Source organism: Olea europaea, chromosome 5, assembly GCF_002742605.1.
Source record: "Olea europaea var. sylvestris chromosome 5, O_europaea_v1, whole genome shotgun sequence".
NCBI classification, from domain to species: Eukaryota; Viridiplantae; Streptophyta; class Magnoliopsida; order Lamiales; family Oleaceae; genus Olea; species Olea europaea.
Window position 1 is genome coordinate 16503695 of NC_036241.1, and position 19113 is coordinate 16522807.

The 19113-nt window shown below is 35.1% G+C and overlaps 2 protein-coding genes across 4 annotated transcripts; one reads left to right on the forward strand and one right to left on the reverse strand.

The window, feature by feature from the left end:
- The first annotated feature begins 509 nt into the window (after positions 1-509).
- On the forward strand, positions 510-8011 carry LOC111394861 (protein OBERON 4-like). Its single transcript, XM_023020895.1, has 2 exons — positions 510-3993; positions 6726-8011. The coding sequence occupies exons 1-2, from the start codon at positions 1074-1076 to the stop codon at positions 7289-7291; spliced, it is 3486 nt and encodes a 1161-aa protein (XP_022876663.1). The 5' UTR covers positions 510-1073; the 3' UTR covers positions 7292-8011.
- Positions 8012-8391: 380 nt separating this feature from the next.
- LOC111394862 (protein DETOXIFICATION 43) lies at positions 8392-18899 on the reverse strand. 3 transcript variants are annotated; one of them, XM_023020897.1, is made up of 14 exons: positions 18675-18899; positions 14291-14461; positions 13909-14030; positions 13204-13482; positions 12524-12720; positions 12169-12304; positions 10982-11078; positions 10659-10759; positions 10408-10571; positions 9803-9874; positions 9322-9438; positions 9151-9246; positions 8796-8917; positions 8392-8643 (listed from the first exon to the last, which is right to left on the reverse strand). In XM_023020897.1, exons 2-14 carry the CDS (start codon positions 14365-14367, stop codon positions 8589-8591), a joined length of 1635 nt encoding a protein of 544 aa, XP_022876665.1. In that variant the 5' UTR covers positions 14368-14461; positions 18675-18899; the 3' UTR covers positions 8392-8588. The 3 variants fall into 3 exon arrangements, with proteins under 3 accessions (XP_022876665.1, XP_022876667.1, XP_022876666.1); XM_023020899.1 differs by having other exon boundaries at positions 12524-12717; positions 18675-18898; XM_023020898.1 differs by lacking the exon at positions 18675-18899 and adding an exon at positions 16614-16632.
- Positions 18900-19113: the final 214 nt, after the last annotated feature.

A 19113-nucleotide genomic window follows, 5' to 3' on the forward strand; every position in this document is an offset into this window, starting at 1 on the left:
TTTTTAATTTTTTGGCAATGGAAATAAATTCTAAGAATAATGCAAAAAAATATTTTCTTTTAATTGACAATTTCTATGTAAAACAAAGCAAAACGAATATCAAAAGATAGATGATTATCTTGAATTTTTTTTTTGGGTTGACAATGGAAACAAATTTCATCTTCAATACCAGTAAAATCTATCCCTTTAATTGATAATTTTCATGTAAAATAAAATCAAACGAGCATAAAAAATACTTTTATTTCAATATTTTTCACTTAAAAAATTATACCAATCAAATACAATAATTTACAATTCTCAAAAAAAATAATTTCTAAACAATTCAATTCCTTAAATTCTTTTTCAATTCAATTCAATTCAATATTTTCAATCAAATTGAACCTTATAATTTAATGGGGGCTAGTTCACTATGAAGACCGATTTGTCAGTAACCTGACGTGGAAAGGTCAAAACTGGTCTGCCTTTTACATTTCAAGAAACAGTAGACAAAAATATATTTCTCCTCGTCCCCATCAAAAGCCTTAATCCTTGACCTGTGTGCTCTACGCACTTTTGCGTATTCTAGTTTCTCTCTCTAGAAACTCCCAAAATCTCCGTTGACTGAAGTAATAAAACCTCCCATCCACCCGTATAAATAAAACGGGTAGTGAGCTTTTCCGGCGTACGTATTAGTTGATTTTCTCAAAAGTGTCTTTGAGTCTGCCTTTGGTGGTATCGAAAGTCTTCAATGGGAAATTAGGGTTGTAAAGGTCAGATTTGCTGATTTGGAGTTATTTTTTTCTTAATTTTGTAGTCGGTGTTGAAAAGTTTGGTGCATCTGGAACCTAGGGTTACAGCTCAAGCAATATTTTAGTCTGTGTTTACTTGGAGATTGAATGGAATGGATGATTGGGATGAGTAGTTTGAAGGTTTTCTTTGATTTTTCAAAATGTTGTGGTAGTTTAGTCGAATTTCGTTGAAGTAATGATATTTATAACAGAGAAAATTGTGCAAAAGTCATGGTTTTTGTTGAATCTTTTTGATGTTCTGTATATTTGATTGCGCAGAGTTAGTTATTTTTGAAGTTTAAGAATATGAAGAGATTGAGGTCAAGTGATGATCTTGACCCATATGGGGATAAGGGTGTTATTAAAGATTGGGGAAGAAGGGAGGAGGATCTGGGTTTCAACCGATCTTCTTCTTCTCATAGGAGCTCTTATTACAAGTCTTCTGAGAGTGGGAGAAAGGGTTTGTCTTCATCATCATCTAGGTATGATCGGTTAGAAGATGATTGGGACAGTTCAAGATCGGTCAGAAAATGGTCAAATTATGACATGGACGGTTATGATAGAAGGAAGAGCTATGATCGGCATAGAGAGGGGAATGAGAGAGGGATTTTGAGTTCTTCGCCTCGGGTTGGGTACGGCATGGATCGGATTCATCGATCTGAAAGCTTTTCAGGACCTAGGAGGGAGTTTCCAAAAGGGTTTAGGTCAGAGAGTAAAAGGTCAAGGAGGGAGGGGAGTGTTTCATCATGGCGAAGGTTTAGTGTGGAGAAAGATGGAGATGAAGGAAACAGAAGTAGTGGTAGTGAGTTAGCCAGAGGAAATAGAGTGGAGTTAGAGGATGTTGGTAAGGTGAAATCCCCCAAGGGACCGAGAGATGCAAAGTCTCCTGCTTGTTCGAAGGATTCTGTCAGCGATCAGTCAAAGAGTTTTGAAGTAAAAAGAAGTGAATATATGCCAGTGGATAGTGGCGCCCCTAGCAGTGAAAGGGAAGAGGGGGAGCTGGAACTGGACGCTGAACCCGTGCATTTTCCTATGCAAGCTGCTGGTAAATTGAAATCCTCTCAGATGGAGCTCCATCATGAACATTACAATCAGAACAAAGTTTTGCAGCAAAAAGAAAATTCCTCACCTTTAGAAATGGGAGGTACGAGTAAAGTGGGTAGTCATGAGGAGCCAACAGAAGTTGGAACATTGGAAGATGTTCAAGACATAACAAATAAAGTTAACGAATTGCCAGATGATAAGAATAGTTCACTTCTGGGGATAAGCAGAAGTGCAGATGAAAATGAGGCTACAAGAGATAATTGTAGAGGTGATGATGAAGAGGAGGCTAGAATAGAAAGCCATGGCAAGGAGGATGCAGACGCTACAATTGCTGAAAAGCCAAAAATTGTACAAAAGGAACAAGGGGAAGATAAAGGTACTGATCATGAAGATAAGGCAGCTGGTGCTGATATGTCAAATGTAAACAAGGGGTTTGCTGAAGAAATTGAAGTGCCCTTGAAAGAGAAAACAACCCAACATTTGAAGGATAAGGGCAAAAATATTGCTGTCTCGCCCTCAAACAGCACTCACATATTGGAAAACTTTTTGGAGATTGAAAACAAATCAAAGGGCCTCATAACATTCGAAAACAGTGGTTTTGAAGGACCGAGTACCAGAGGATTTGAATTTTTCTCCAATGATCCAGTTAAGAAGCAAGAGAAAGTCGAGCAGTCACCTCAGAACACGCATAAAGATGAAAAACTTGCTCTTGACCTTTCTCTCAGCTTGCCAAATGTTTTATTGCCTATCAGTGCTCGAAATAGAGGCCAGGACGCTGGTTCTCCTAGTCATGCAAGGAGTGCTCAATCCTTTCCTAGCACATTTCACACAAATTCTGATGGATATACTGCATCAGTGTCTTTTTCTGGTTCTCAGCAGTTCACTCACAACCCTAGCTGTTCACTGACTTACGATGCATATGATTATGAGAAATCTGTTGGTAGTCGGCCCATATTTCAGGGAGTGGATTGGAACGCTCCGTCTTCAGATGACCATAAGAACAAAGAAATTCCAATATATCAAGGCACTTCTATTGGAAATAGCCTGCATCATCAGTTCCAAGCATCTCAAGGAAATTCAAGTGGACAACCTGTGTTACAACATCTAAGAGTTGTAGAGGGAAGTTCAAAACCAATTGGACTAGATAGGCAATTAAGTGTTAATAAACATTTATGTGGAGCACAATCTCAGCAACTAAATGACATTAGATCTCCTTCGCAGAGTATTGGATCTCATGGAAATGGACCTGGATATAGCAAAGACAGGAGACCAGTGATGGAAGATAGAGATAATGCTAGTTTACATAGGACCAGTAATCCAGAGGGAAAAAAGCAGGCACTGGTGGTTGGAGCTGACTTTGCTGAGTCTATAGTTACTATGATAGTTGCTGAGCCACTCCATGTGATGGCCCAGAAATTTAATGAAATGACTGAACAACACGTGACATGTGTGAAGGAGTTTATTCGTGAAATCATTTTAAATCCAGGTAAGCACTGGCAGTTGCGTGCTTTGCAGAAAGCATTGAGAAACAGACAAGATATTACCCTGGACATGCTAGTGAAGTCGTCAGTTAGTCAATTGGAAATCTTGGTGGCTCTAAAAACCGGTCTCCAGGAATTTCTTCAGCAAAATTACAACGTACAATCTTCTGATTTGGCTGAGATATTTCTAAATTTAAGATGTAGGAATCTTACTTGCCGGAGTCTTGTGCCTGTGGATGAATGTGATTGCAAAATATGCACACAGAAGAATGGTTTTTGCAGGGAGTGCATGTGCCTCGTGTGTTCGAAGTTTGACATGGCATCGAACACGTGCAGTTGGGTTGGATGTGATGTATGTTTACATTGGTGTCATGCTGATTGTGGATTACGGGAATCCTATATTAGAAATGGGCATAGTGCAGCTGGTGCTCAAGGCACTACAGAAATGCAATTTCACTGTGTTGCCTGTGATCATCCTTCTGAGATGTTTGGCTTTGTGAAGGAAGTTTTCCAGAACTATGTCAAAGAATGGACAGCAGAAACACTTTCCAGAGAACTTGAATATGTAAGAAGAATATTCTCTGCCAGTGAGGATTCGAGAGGGAAGCAACTACATGAGATTGCCAGTCAGATGCTATCTAAATTGGCAAATAGAGCCTACATTCAAGAGGTGCAGAACCATATTCTGGGTTTCCTTAATGGTAAGCACTCAATGCCTATCAATCAGTTTTCATATGTTAATTTATACAAAAAGGAGATTCCTTATTTTGGCACATCACATACATTATTAATTTCCAATATCCATATAAAATTAGAGCTATAGTAACATACTCCTAACTTTGAATTTGTTTCAGATTTTTGGAAAATTCTTTCTAGATTTATTGGTTTCTGTGTTGGTTATTGTACTTGTATCTAATATGCACATGCAAGTTACACTATGCTTCAACACTGCTTCTACTTCTGCTTCTTGTAGAAGAGTTTCATGAGGAAGTTGCCCTGGAAGCTACCTCTAAAAGCTCTTCTAGTCAAACAAAGCACGTCTAGAAAATTATTCGAGCAGATCCGAAAGTAGCTTTTTAGTCACATAAAACGCTTTTGGCTTTTCAAAACCCTGCCAAATGGGCCCTATATAACTTTCTGGTGTTTGAATGGTTGACTCCTTTATTTCAATGCTCTTACAAGTGGTCTTATCATGCTTTGAAATTTATGCTGTAGAGGGATAATCCATTTGTAGCTTGTATGTCATTTTAATATTTCAATAGCTGCCTTTCTTTTTTCTACATACAAGAATATCACTAGGTACTAAGTAACTGCTACATTTTTACCACTTGTTCTGCCGTCTTACTTGTTAAGCTGGTTAGATAAAAATAACTCGTAATATTAACCTTGGAAATTCTTGTTGTGAGGTAGTTAATATTTTTTGCTGCTGCTGTTGCTTGCATAAGATATATGGGCTATCTTTTTGTAGTGTCCTCTCACATGATAATTAATTGTTAACCCCCTTGGTATAGTGATCTTAGATAAGTGAAGTAGGGGTGTAATAATATGGTGTACGCATACTTACGCCATCTTTACATGTGAAGGTAGAGTAAAATACAGTGCAGTACCATTTAATTAGTTGGGAATAATTATCAATTTTAACGAGGGGAACATCTAATTCGCCTTTGGAAATTATTCTTTTGGTGCTGCTGGTTACCTTTATTTTTTATGGGACTCCTTAGCAATTGTAATTTTTGGCGACTTTTGGTTAGTGTATTTATTAACCTTTGGAAGTTCATGCAACTATAAATTACTCTCAAGACTTTTCAGTGTAAGGCTTTTTGTAATGAGAAAATGGGCGTGTTGGTGGTGTGAGAGGATACCGAAAAATTATGCGTTAGATGAGGACACGCATTCAATAAATTAATTTGGTTAAAATTACTTCAAATTAATTTTTAAAAATTATAAAATTTCTTAAATTTGTTAGTCTGACTGTAAAATTATATTAAATATTTTTTGCTTTTAAATTGCGTAAAAAATTTATATAGCCTGATATGTTAATATATCTTTCGTAAGTTTTCAAATTAATAAATAATTAAATAAACATTTTTATATTTTAATTTTTAAACATAACTATATTTTTTATAAAATATATATCATTCATTAGTTGGTGATTATTCTCTGCTTGTGTGTGGCACATTGTATTTGAAAATCACTTTTTTCTCAAAAATAATTTCAATTATACATTCTTCAATAAAATAGTTTTGCACGTGGATCTATAACTTTTCATAATAGTTTTGCACGTGGATCTATAACTTTTCATGTTTTTTTACCTCATATTCAAAAAAATAATAATTTTCACTCCAAATAATGTCTTCCAAACAAACACTTAATTTCATCTAAATGTGAACTGGAAAGGTTAAAACCAGACTAAACATGTTGGTTCGACTGAACAAATTGGGATCGGACTAAAAACGGTCCAGTCTGATTTTTATGACATAGATTTTTCTCTATCAACTAATGAATGATAAATTTTTATTAGTAAATATGACTATGTAAAAAAATTCAAACATGAAAAAGTTCATTTATTTATTTAAAAACTTACTAATATATATATGTAACCAGATTAATTTATTGAATGCATGGCTTTGTTTAATTCATAAATTTTCAATATCCTCCCGCACCCTAACATACCCATTTTCTCTTTAAGAAAAGTTTTCAAAAGGTTAATAAGCCCTTGTTTGTCAACCATTCTCCCACATTCTACTACATTATTTTTTCTACAGTACTCATTTTCAACAACACATTCTCCATTAAAATAATGTTACACATATATAAAAACATTTTCTTCTTTTTTAACCGTACATTTCAACATCAATCACTATTCCATACTCCAATTTTTGAAATTAAAGGGCCACAAACAGGGCCTAAATGCGCACTGCTATCAAAAGTCATCAAAAATTATAATTGCTGCGGAATCCCATTTAAATAAAGGTAACCTGCACGGAAAGAATTATTTCAAAGGCACCTTTCATTAAAAGTGATTGATTGTTCCACATGTTAACAATTGCTAATTTGTCTATTTTACTCTACCTTCACAAGTAAAGCCTATAGTTTTGCAGACAGCGTAAATATGTACTCCTCCTTCACTCTTCTCCCTCTCGTGATAATTATCTTGTTAACTCTCTTAACTGAACAGATAATCAATTGTTAACACCACCACCACTGCTCTGGAAGAAAAAATGTAAAATAAACATAAATAAATGAACGGAAAGAAAAGAGATGGGAAAAGGATGAGTTGGTAATTACTCGTCAGTATTAGCCGTTGAGTAGTTATTGATAAAATAAGTGCCACAGTGATAATGTTCAATTCTCTCTCTCTTTCTGGCTTGGATAATCTCTGTGACTCTGTTGTTCTTCCGCTGCATAGTGTGAATAATGTCTTCAATTGCAGAATCTGATTTGTTCAAGCCTGGCTTCATTTCCACCGAATCTAGGAAAGATTTGTCGACAAAAAATAAGGGTGGCAGTAATGGTAATGCTGGGTCCAGCCAAGGACCTATGTGGCTAAAATCTGTTTCTTCAGAAAAGGCTCCTCGATTGGAAAAATCTGTTAGTTTACTTTCCAGTTTTGATGGCAATAGGGGTGATAAATACAAAATGAAAATGGATCTACAAACTGAGAAGGAACCCGTATATGATGAATTGGAGAGCATTGTGAGAATTAAGCAGGCAGAAGCTAAGATGTTTCAAGCACGTGCTGATGATGCAAGAAGAGAAGCTGAAGCTCTAAAGTGCATTGCAGTAACGAAAAATGGAATGATTGAAGAAGAATATACGACCCGAATTGCAAAACTGCGATTGGCTGAGGCGGATGAGATGTGTAAACAAAAAGTGGATGAGCTCCAGGGCCTTGAAAGAGCATATCAGGAATACTTCAATATGAAAATGAGGATGGAAACGGATATCAAAGACCTTTTGCTGAAAATGGAAGCTACACGAAGGAATCTCAAGATGTGATCCATAAACGGAGTATTTTCCTAGTTAAAATTTCACCGGGCTTTTTTGTCCCTTGCTGTATTTTTAGTGCTGCACTTATTGTTAGTTGATTTGTGGGTGACTTCCAGTTTCATGCTCCAAGTGCTAACCAGATTATGTACAGAGTTGCCAAACTCTATATGTTTTTCAAAGAGCACTTAGATATGGACTGGGGTGGGATGAAGAAATTGAAGACCCAAGTTTTTTATCACCTGACTGTTGCCGTCATAGCTATTTAAATCTTCTTTCCATGTTCCTTCGTGTTTTTCGGGATAGCTTTACAGGATCTTCTCATGCAGGGAAACAAGGTCAAAATGATCCATCTCATTAAACGTATATGATGTTATGAACTTGAAATAAGCCCCTAGTACAAGGGAGATTGTTAGGGCAGTGTATAGGGGCTGAGACTGCAGCTCCAGATTGGATGTTTTAAGTTTGTTTTTGGGGCAAACTTCGAAGAAATGTTGCCATCTGGCAACATGTAACTTTGTTTGGCAAATCTGTTTGTACACATAGCATAGTTGTAAGGCAAATCTGTTTGTACACACAGCATAGTTGTATGAACTTACGCCACTTTCCTTTATCAGAACTCTGAAAACAAGTTGTAGCGTTCTTTTATCAGAAGTGAAGAAAGACCTATCTAAAATTTCTGTAAAAAAATTGGTTCTGATATATTATGATCTAGAAATGTTCGTGTCCTAATCTTTTCTGGTCTCTCACGAATCCTCAGTACAGCTATATAGAATATGAGTTTGCCACTCAAATTCTTTAGCAGCCTGGACTCTAGTGCCCACAATTTATGTCGGTCATCTTTGAGATATTGGATGACTTTTCCCTTTTTATTTTTGTTCTTAACAATTCAAGAATCCTTTTATGTTCAATTCTATGCGTTTCACTATCCGTAGAGTATATTGAACGTATAGAAATGACTACAACAGAGTTTTTCTTATTCATATTAACAGCTACTCTAGGAGCATGTCGGGCTTGAGCAAGGCCATCATGGTCCAAGTGAGTCCTGACATCCCTTTTATTGTTTTGTATAAGTAGAGGTAAAAAACAAGGGCTAGACAATTATGCTGGACTGAGTGTTGGAGTGGATAAAAACTTCTTATTACGGAAAAGGCTGATAATTATACAGATATAGGTAGAATATAGTAAAAAGAAATTGCTACCCAGAAAACAATACAGAAACAAAAACAAATAAACAAGAAATGGAGGCAAAATGTTACAGTGAGATCTTATTTTTCAGCTTCCAGATATTCTACAAACGAAGTTATATCTATGGCAACAGTCGGGCTCTAAGAAAGTGCCAAGGCCCGGTTCCAGTTCCCATCCTGCAAATAGGCAACCAAAAATTTAAACAAATTTTTTCAAATCAATTCGAAGTTTTGAATGCTATTTCATTTGAAGTTTCTGATTAATCTGCTATAGAAGATAATAATTTATATTGATGATTGTTTATTTGCATGGCAAGTTGGATAATTACCTCCAAACACCAGCAAATGCTCTCAATCCCATATAAATTGTTAAAGCAAACCATATTCCAATGAAACCATTAGTTTTGGAGAGGAAAAACAGGAATCCAATGCTTACTGCTGACACTAGTACCTGAAAATGGAAGATTATAATTGGAAACTTGCTTATTTTATACTTAGAAAATTACAAAATTAACTAGGGCATTTTCTACTAAAATTTGGTTCAGCTAAATGAATCCTTTTTCGCTCTCTCTTCAGTTCATTGTCAAATATTAGTGAAGATTTAACTCAAATAGATTCTTAACAACTATCACATTCTACTGTGAGAAGGATTCAATCTATGTAGACAAGAGGTGATAAATTTACCATGGAATATGCAGAATATGCAAAATCAGATGCTCCAAAATTAACACCATCAAAAACAAATGCCAATGAATTTATTGGCTGTGTAGCTGCAACAAACTGATGATAAAACAGAGGTTAAAATATAGAAATGTAAGCATCATATTTAACTTCAGCCAGTGTATGAGGAGATACCGGGATGCCTATAGATATCATGTGAATAACACTTTTGTCATTCGAAAAAATTCCAGATCCAAATTGCAAACCAAGTCCCACAAAAAGAGCAAGTCCAATTCCCAGTACAAATCCCATCTGCATGAGAGGGGACACATCTCAGTGTAGGTAAATATTTTTCCTTTTAAGAATTCGTGTACTTTACATTTGTGAAAATAAATTATAGTTATCCCTTTCTTAGGAATGGGAGAATGACAAATTGCTCGTCAAATCCACTATCCATTTTAGGTCAAGCAATAGATGAAGTAACTATTGATACAACAGAAAAGAAACTCTATATACCAATATAGCATTAGCTTAGCTTGTTGTGGTAATCTTTGCACGAAAAAGGTCATTTTTCTCGTGAAAATTTGGAAAATCGAATATTTTACAATTCTTGATCAGCCAATACTATAATCTCTACAACATGGAGGAGAATATATGCTATTTGGATGAAATCTACCTGTAGTACTCGGGATGCAGCTGCTGCTGCTTTCTGATAGTCTTTCTCAGCAAATGCACAAGCAAGGATAGCCTGGAAGAGTGGCAAACAGATAAAAGTCTGATAGAGTCAACCAACTATACAGGAAAACAATGAACGAAAAGCTGATGAAACTACTCGAATTCATTTTCAAAGACCCATAACAAGGTTTAGGTCTTCAAGAAAATATCAATATTTGAAGAATATGATTTCTAACTCCGCGTCTGTTTTCTGTAGTCCATTCCAAGGAGGAGGGTTGCGATAGTTTGAAAGCCAACGTAAAAATATGTCAAATATTTTGACAGAAATCCTAACTTCTATTTCATATATGGGTTTTCATCCAACTACAATTAATCTGGAGCTTAAAGACTAGAATTTGTTTTGAAAGTTACAATGAGGAGATGAAGTGTAGGCATTCTACCTTCATTAACACTACAGTTCTTATTTCCATAGAGAAAAATTGGCATGAAGTAGTTTCTCTTAATCTTAGAATTAAACCCTGATTTTGTTTGATTGCTTTAAGATTTTCCTTCTTCAAACGATTCAATACGGAGAGAACATTCAGCAGTTTCTGAAAAAGCTGTTACCTGTCCCGCAACAGCCAAACCATCAGCAAGAAGTGATGATGTCATCCAGACCTGCAAGCATATCTGGAAGGCAGCCATAGGTGTTGGACCTAGCCTTGCAGCCATTGATGCAGCCAAAGTCACACAGATGGTCACAGCTATAACTCTTGCTAGTAACAGAAAACCTGTGTCCAATCGTGTCCGATCATATAACAAAATGTCAGTGGAGCATATTCAACTGAAGTGATAAAAAACATTACTAATGGACTAACCATTCTTGAGGAATTTACTAAACTGCAAATCTCCAAGATTCGGAGATAATATATTAACTTGTTTCATCAATTTGCACAAGAGAATCACGGAGATCAAGTACCTGCAACAACCAGTTTTCACGTGAGGAAAATTTTATATTAAAGGCTCGATGAACAAACAACGATATGCTATCGGAAGAAACTATGAGAATGCAAGACAATGCTACATAATATGACACACAATAATTCAACTTGTTTTTATCCTGTAGTCCTATTGATCGATGTAGAGTCTACCTTACTAAACAGATCAAGAGTAGTGAATACAGTACGGATACAAAACTTACTGAGAAAGGACATGTGCAATGGCTGCACCGCTCACACCCATACGGCACACAAATATAAGAATTGGGTCCAAAATTATGTTTGCCAAATCTCCTGCAACTAGTAGCAGAAAAAAAAAAAAACTAGGATAAGATCGGGTGTATCTGAAGTTCAGAGGATAAATTTAAATTTTGTTTTATTATAAAACAAGAAATTAAATTTGTTTACTATGTATCTGGTAGAGGGAAATTAGCAAAGGATCTTCCATTTTTCACTTGCACGGGAAAGATTTGGCCATATTAATCAGAAGATTATAGTATTAAGGTTTCTTGTGGAATTTCTTGTAAGATGTAACAAAAATACAATCAAGGGATTCAAATCGTTTGTTAAAAAAGGTTCAAATGGTCATTCCCATTGCTTAATATGAACAAAATTCTTGTTTTGATTGAAAAGAACAAAGAATGGATGTACAAACTGATCGAAAATGTAGTTCAAACAATCAATAAGCAAATGGAATATGGAATGAAAAATGAAGATGGTGGCTGCAACATAAGCCTATGCGACCGCATGGACTATTTGGCCATGCGGCCGCATGGCCATAGTCCGAAACTGGGAGGCCAGTTTTGGTATAAACCATGCGACCGCATAAGATTACTCCATGCGGTTGCATGGTCGTATTTTAGTGACCGTTGAGGTCGATTTTGTTTTAATTCTGACGATTTTTTGGTTGAAACATTGCAGCTTTTCATAATGATTTGGCATTAATTCGTGAGGGATTGATTCAAACCTCTAAATAGGTGATGAGATGATCAATACACAATATAGAAATCATATTACAAACATATGATGAACATTCTTTCATTCCACAACATCCATATTCAAATTTCCCTAGTTTCCTTCAAGTTTTTGAGAGTCACACTAGTACTTAAGTGTTTGATTTTCTACAAGACTTGATTAATCCAACAAACCATTTGCCATGAGACCCTTTAAACACTAAAATTATATACGAGAGAGGGCAAATATCGTTTGAGGACAGCAATATAATGTCGTGTTTGAACATTCATATTTATTTAGGTTTTTTCCATTATTTTCATCTTCTTGAATTTTCATTTCTTGGTTTCTACTCCAAACCCCAGTGTGATAATTTTCCAACACAAACAAATAAAAAAAAAGAAAAAGAAAATGTAAACTTCAAGAGTAGTTGTCTTACCAGTGGCAAAAAGAGGAGTTTTAGTGTCCTTGAAACCTCGAAAGACTCCTTGCATGGCCAAAGAAAGAAGAACAGCGGGAGCCCCAAGTGATCTTAGTGTCAAATACCTCAGTGCAGGGGCTCGCATAGGAGATTCCTATTTCACCATTTCAAAAGGTGTATCCATTAAAGAACACATGAATACTCTGTGCAGGCAAATGTTTAATATTTCACTTAAGAATGCATGATGAGAAGTACTATTAAAAATAAAAGATTAACAAATGGGAAAGTTTTTATTCGGTTTAAAAAGTCAGAGAAGAGATAGAGAGACTAATGGCCTACTTGAATATTGAGATACCATATGCTTGATACTTACAGATTTTACACCCATGAAACCTAAGAGCGGTTTTGCTAGAAATATGAGGAATATGGTCTGAAGGAGTCCAAGCACACAACCAAGAAGAAGTGCAGTTGATGCAGAAGGGATATGTCTGCGTTCACTACTGAGTTTTCCTTTCTTTGGGTTGCTGCTGATAACATCCGGAGACTTACATGCAGTAGTTCTGAAATCTGCTGAAGAAAAAACACGAGTTGCTAGAAAATAATACTGATTATCTTAAAGAACTCAAACCAACGACGAACTTTAATAAATTATAATTTTGGAATCTATGTATTTATTGGTGACACCTTGAAATTTAGTTTCTACAACCATTTCAAATCCTTTTGATTCTCGGTGGAACTACAGGTAACCGGTCGGGCTGTCCAGCCTTGCTAGATGCAGCCTGGCTTGTCTGGTCTAGAGGCCCAGTACGGCCTGACAATCAGATATTTTAAATTTTTTTCTGAAAAGAAACTTAAAAAAGGCTAGTGTTGCCAGGCTGCCACGAGCTTGAGCTTGGGTGGATCAACCCAACTTTACACCTCTAGGTGGAACTGTCAAAAGCTCACAAGTAAAACTGCCTTCACATCAGTTGGAACAGAGCTATTACTTGGAAGTGTTGGCAGTACGCAAAACACAGACATTTAGTTTCTAGATAAGCTTTCTTTGAAACATACCATCTTCTGAAGCTGACTCTTTTGTTTCATCTTTTTCTGCTGAGCCCTTCTCTAAGTTTTCAAGCACGGCATCTTCCGGCACCAACTCGTCCATTTCTTTGTACTTCGAAGTACCTTTTTCTGAGTTTTCGCTTGTTTGTTGTTGATCTCTAATTCTTTTAACCGTGTCTTCCTCAGCTACAAAAGAAGTTGTGATACTAACAAGTGGGAATATGGTAACCTTAGAGGCTTGATTAAAAATAGCAATCGAAACTCCTACAGCAGCTATCTCCACCGGACCTGTGCAATAACGGAAACTAAGTAAAAGAAAAATTTGGAGCACAAACATTTCTTCAAGAAATTAGTTAACTGAAACGAGATGTCATCTAAAGTTAATAGATAACTTCAACTTAAACGGATGAGAACTTAAGCATGTTTGACACTCAATATTAGACCATTACGAGTTATAAAATTTTAAAGAATTGGACTGCGGAAACATTGAAATTTGTAAGGAGAATTTTACAACACTATGGATAGTATTATTAAAGAAAAGAAGCTAAAACATTGAACTACAACGTTTGTGCAGTCCTTGACAGTCTAAAACATGTCCATATAGGTGATGATTTTCCTTTTACAGATTTTACTTAGGCAATAAAAGATCACACCATTGACAAAATGATTTACTTTGCTGATACAGGGAATTCAAAAATATACAAGAAGGCATACCTAAACGGCCAATGAATGCTGTATCAATCAAAGAAGCAATAGGATCAGCAGCTAATGCCAGAGCTGCGGGGAATGCAATGCTCAGTATTTCCAAACCGAGATCATCCCTTTTGAAAACATATCTGCACACCCAACAGAAGACGAAATAATGAATTAAACAAAACAAGAATTATATCTTCTGATAAAGTGTAAAAGTCTTTGATCATTCCTAATTTTAATTCATTTTTCTAAATGTTTTTCTTCTCTACTTTTATTTCCGATATTAACTATTGTACAGTAAACAAAGCCGACCTTTTTCCTGTAAGTGTGACTTTAATCATATATATAGTTTGGCTAGCCAGCATAATGCAACTTGAAGTAAGGGATTAGAATATTCATTCACCTAGCATCTTTGAAGAAGACAAAGAGTGGCATTGTCCACTTTCTCCAAGAAGGCAGCATATTAACTTCGTCAGCCATGGTTATAAATTGCCGGACAGATGGAAAGAACAATGACTTGCAGAAGGATGGAGCACTTGGCGAGCAACTGTTCCAAATCAACAAAATATTACACCTGAAAATGTTCAATTTTTATCGTTAAAGTTTTGCAGTATGCAGCAGCCTGAGTACATAGCCTGAAGGGTACAAATCAGGATGTGCACAAGGGGAAATAGCTTTACATTTCAATCAAATATCCACCTAAATATCTAAACAATTGGAACGAGCAAAATATCATAAAGGGAAGGAAAAATGAGCAGGCTTTATGATTAGTTGGGATGAATTTGAGAAATAAGAAGGATAAAGGAAGTATGCACGTGAAATGTAAACCGTACTAGCTAATGACGGTCGCACATTTAACAACGGTCGCAACTTCTTTAATTGAGGATTTAGGTGAGTACTTGACATTTGTCAATGAGATCGACAGATATCATGGAGATTAACGAATATCATGAAGATAGACAAAGACTATGGCTCAATATAATAATATATATAATTATATTTACCATATTTAGGTTGATTATATCTACCATATTTATATTGATATCATAATTGTATAAGGTAATACTCTTCCTATATAATGCAAGGAATCCCTCAAGGGAAGATAGTGTTTATCAACATTATGATTGACAAGATTTTAATTTCTTTTTTCCTTAATGGAGGACAAAGTTTCCTATTTATCTTACCAAAAAAAATGATACAGCCATAACATATCAGATATATCTCCCCCTATAAAAACCTTATTAGCTTGCAAACTACCAATTGGGGCTAAAAGATGCATTCCCTAACAAAGAAAAAAAAAGGAGGGAGAGAAAACCCAACAAATCTCACAGTAACTTTAATGAAGATAATTCGTCATGAGCAGCTGATGAGATTGAGGAATATAGTCTACCCAGCTCAAAGCAGCCGGGGTTGTGGTAGCAAAGGAAGCTAGTGTGTAAGCAACTTTATCCCTATTTCTAGACGTAAAGCTCCACGAATCACACCGTATCTCCTTCTGAAGCGCTACAATATCTTTTATAATTAAACCAGTGTTGGGAGAAAATATATCATTCGAATTCAGGCTATAAATAAACCTACTAGCATCACATTTATCCTCTTTCATTTAACACGATTTAATAAGCATTAGCCAGTTAATTCTGAATCATTCATTTCAAGAAATCACTATATTTATGTATTATGAAAGAGGAGAAAAAAGTAGTTTAACCAAAAAAGTCTAAATGACGATATTTATCATCAGTCTAGGTGACAATGAGCCTTTAATTCATTGATCAATGAAGCTGTGACGAATAGCATTCTTATTCAAAAAATGTAACATGATTTAGGAATTACACAAACCTTACTCAGTTCTACATTTCCCAGGTAATCTTCTAGAAATATACACAAAGACAGAGAAAGGGAAAAAAATAAAATAAAATTGTGTCCATGGGTGCATTGACCTTTTCTCATCACAAAGATTCCTCTAGTCTCTCCCCAGTTAAGCCTAAAACTCCTAAATTCGTTTAAAAGCTACAGACAAATGCTTAAAGTTGTTGGAAAATGATAACCTGATAGTAGCCTTACAGATCAAGTAAAAAGAAATCACTGAACTCTAGAAATTCTTTAGTCTCCAAATGTCAATCTGAAGCCAAAACAAGAATAATTATTCATCTTTTTAAAAGCTCAATCTGAGATTGATGGTATTTTATAAAACAAAGAGGAAGAAAATGATAATCATAAAATAGCAAATGTTCTGATACAATTTTCATACTACCCGGCTGGTAGTATATATGTATTACAAAAGGTTTTCAGCCATACTTTTAGTCAAAAACTTCTACCTACTTCAGCCTTACTTGTTGACAAGATACACCATACTATGATTCACATAGTAGTCATCAAAAATAAATATTACATAGACTGGTTTTAATGAATAAGGATACCACAAATTGTGACAGCAAAAGTGACAAACAAACGTCAATAGAGATGGTTCATTATAAACTAGAGTACTGTCTAATCAAAACCCATCATTTATTTATAAAAAATTGCATACTTAATCAACCTTTATCATGCTCGCATTGAAGATAAAGTTTGACTAAACAAATTTGTTGGTTCAGGAAAAATGAAGCATGAGAAGAAATTCCTAGAATTCTTATGCTACTTTTCTTCAATTTTCATTTCCTTGTTAGATTGAATGACTAAACAACATGAAATAAAAATATCCTACTACAAGTTAAGGTTAGTAGATATACCTGCGCTGATTCTTCTCGTCTGGTTAAACCCACTTATAAGCAACAAAAAATTAATTGAACACAACTTTTTTTTTTTTTTTTTTGGTTCAATACTCTTTAACCAAATTGCATCTGTATATCTAAACTTTTATCAAGCTATATGTCTTTTCATTGAGAATCCTGCCTACATATTTTCAACCTTTGTAATGTCAATTTTTAATTATTCCTTGCCTCTTAGAGAAAAAGGGTTGAATCATTTCCAGTTTGATTGAGAATCCAGCCTATATATTTTCAACCTTTGTAATGTCAATCTCAACTCACCATATTTAGAATATGTTTGGTATTGATTTTTCTTCTCAAAAAATCAATTTTTTTTACTGTTATTTCACTATTCCAATCGTCATTTTTTACATTTTCTCTTACAAGTAGAACTCATTTTTCTCTCTAACGATTCAAAAATCAATTTTCAAAATCACTACCGAACTAGCACTTATAGTGATTCTTCACTTGATCATGGAAAAAAGGGTTTGACGTGCCATAAAATCTATTTTTGTCATTGTTAACAAATCAATAATTATACAAGACTCTATCTCGCTTGGTGATCTATAGTAAAACTTTGAACCCACTTAAAAACAAAAAAAAATTAATTGAACACAATTTTTTTTTTTTTTTTTTGGTTCAATTATTATGGAGACTACTTCGCGGAAAAGTGACAGGAACAGTCAATGACTCAACATCTTTAAATGTGTCACTTTCATATTGGGGGAACCATTGAAGACAAAAGTTTATGTGTAGAATGAAATGAAATGCGCCGTAGAACATTTGCAAACTTCGATAAAACTACTTATTTTCAATTCATAACTTTATAGGGCATGTTTGGGGAAGCACATGCAGTTTCCTCCTATGTAAATAAGTTTCAAGCTAAATAAATTTTGTATCGATGAAAACCAGCGTTCAGTGACTCACTGCATGGGACATGGATATAAAGCTTGTGAGGAATTGAGATCTGCCATCCAAAATTTGCCGTTCACCAAATACATGATTGACACATTATTTTACATTATTGGTGGACAACAAATTAGAGAGCAAATTTTCGACGACAGATCTCAACTCTAACTTGAGTGTGTCATGTATGGCTTAAGAGAAATCCACATAGGTAGATAGCTGAAGAAATAAATTGAGTTCGACTTTGCACTGATGTGGAAAGGTAACAAATTAAAGGCATAAAGTAGATTGAGCTTTTTTTTTTTAAGGTGGGATGAGTTGTGTGTAGCTTTATTTGACATGATAACTCAATTTGTACCATTTACACTGACGATTATGGTTGCATTGATTCGCCGAAGTTATGATATTATCTTTTTGTTTAATTCAATGTGCTCATGCATTCTTCAATGTTTATTCTGAAATGTTGATGTAGTATGTAATAAGGGTTGAGTATTCAACTTCTTAAAATCTTTATATATAAATCCAAAAGATAGTTTATTAGATTACTTTGGCTTCTTAAATGTAAAGGATGAGGTTTCAAAGCACTACAAAATGTCTTCCTTCACAACTGCCTTTGGGACCTTTGGACGCTTTGAACTCAATAGAGATTTTTTTTTGATAGACAAAGGAAGAAAGGAAGATAGAAGAAGGGAGATAGGAGATAGGAAGAGCAGCCTGATGCTCGTACATTCAAGAATGTGCGAGCTCGGACTGCCTTAAGGAACGACCCTGACTCAATTCCCTCCTTCGGTTGGAATTGCGGGTCGGAGGGAGCAACCTTGAATGCTTTCCCAGTTGCTTCGGGCACTTGCATAAATGCGTTAATCTTTTATTTCATCCTTGTCCACATATATGTTACTTAACTTTTCTAACAATATGTACCTATAGAAGATCATGTAATAGCATACATGATTAATGTAGTCTTCATGTTTCTAAGACAAAAATGGAAAAAATAAGGTATGAGAGGAGCAATGAAATGGCTAAACATAATAACAAAAATTCCAAACAAACTATATTATAAACGTATCATTTAGACGCCGTTTCCATAAAAGAAAGTGAAAGAAGTAAACTGAAGAAGCTTAGCGAAATACTACTCACCTTTCCCAAGTGTAGTGTGCAGCTAGAGCTCTCACCAATTCTTGGCAACAAATCCCAACCAAAACTACCCTTTAAATACCCTTTTGTTTCCCTCCCTTTCCGTCTCCCAATCAATAAGAAATTGACACTAAGTGAAAGTATTGACACTTAAAACAAATAGTATGCTTTTTATTTTTCCTAATTGTCCTACTTCCCTCTCAAAGATTAAGGGATGGTTAAATGATAAAACACAATATTCAAATCATGCCTGGATTAAATAGAACTAAGCATGATTTATGAATGGAAACATGTGTAGGATTTTGTTGACTATCTTGTTTAAATTGAATTTAATGTATCGATTATGTCAATAAAATTTCAATTTGAAATATATCTCATGCATTGTGACGGTATCGTCATTGTCACCACTTTAAGAAAAATAGTAATAATTTCAAAGAAATTC

Bases quoted from the DNA above. Each gene is read 5' to 3' on its own strand.
- LOC111394862 (XM_023020897.1), bottom strand. From the start codon at position 14,367: ATGGCTGACGAAGTTAATATGCTGCCTTCTTGGAGAAAGTGGACAATG. The intron at 12,305-12,523 runs GTAAGTATCAAG...ATGGTGAAATAG, and splicing joins GTTTCATGGGTGTAAAATCT to GAATCTCCTATGCGAGCCCC. The intron at 8,918-9,150 runs GTAAATTTATCA...TTCCATTTTCAG, and splicing joins CATATTCTGCATATTCCATG to GTACTAGTGTCAGCAGTAAG.
- LOC111394861 (XM_023020895.1), top strand. From the start codon at position 1,074: ATGAAGAGATTGAGGTCAAGTGATGATCTTGACCCATATGGGGATAAG. The intron at 3,994-6,725 runs GTAAGCACTCAA...CTTCAATTGCAG, and splicing joins TATTCTGGGTTTCCTTAATG to AATCTGATTTGTTCAAGCCT.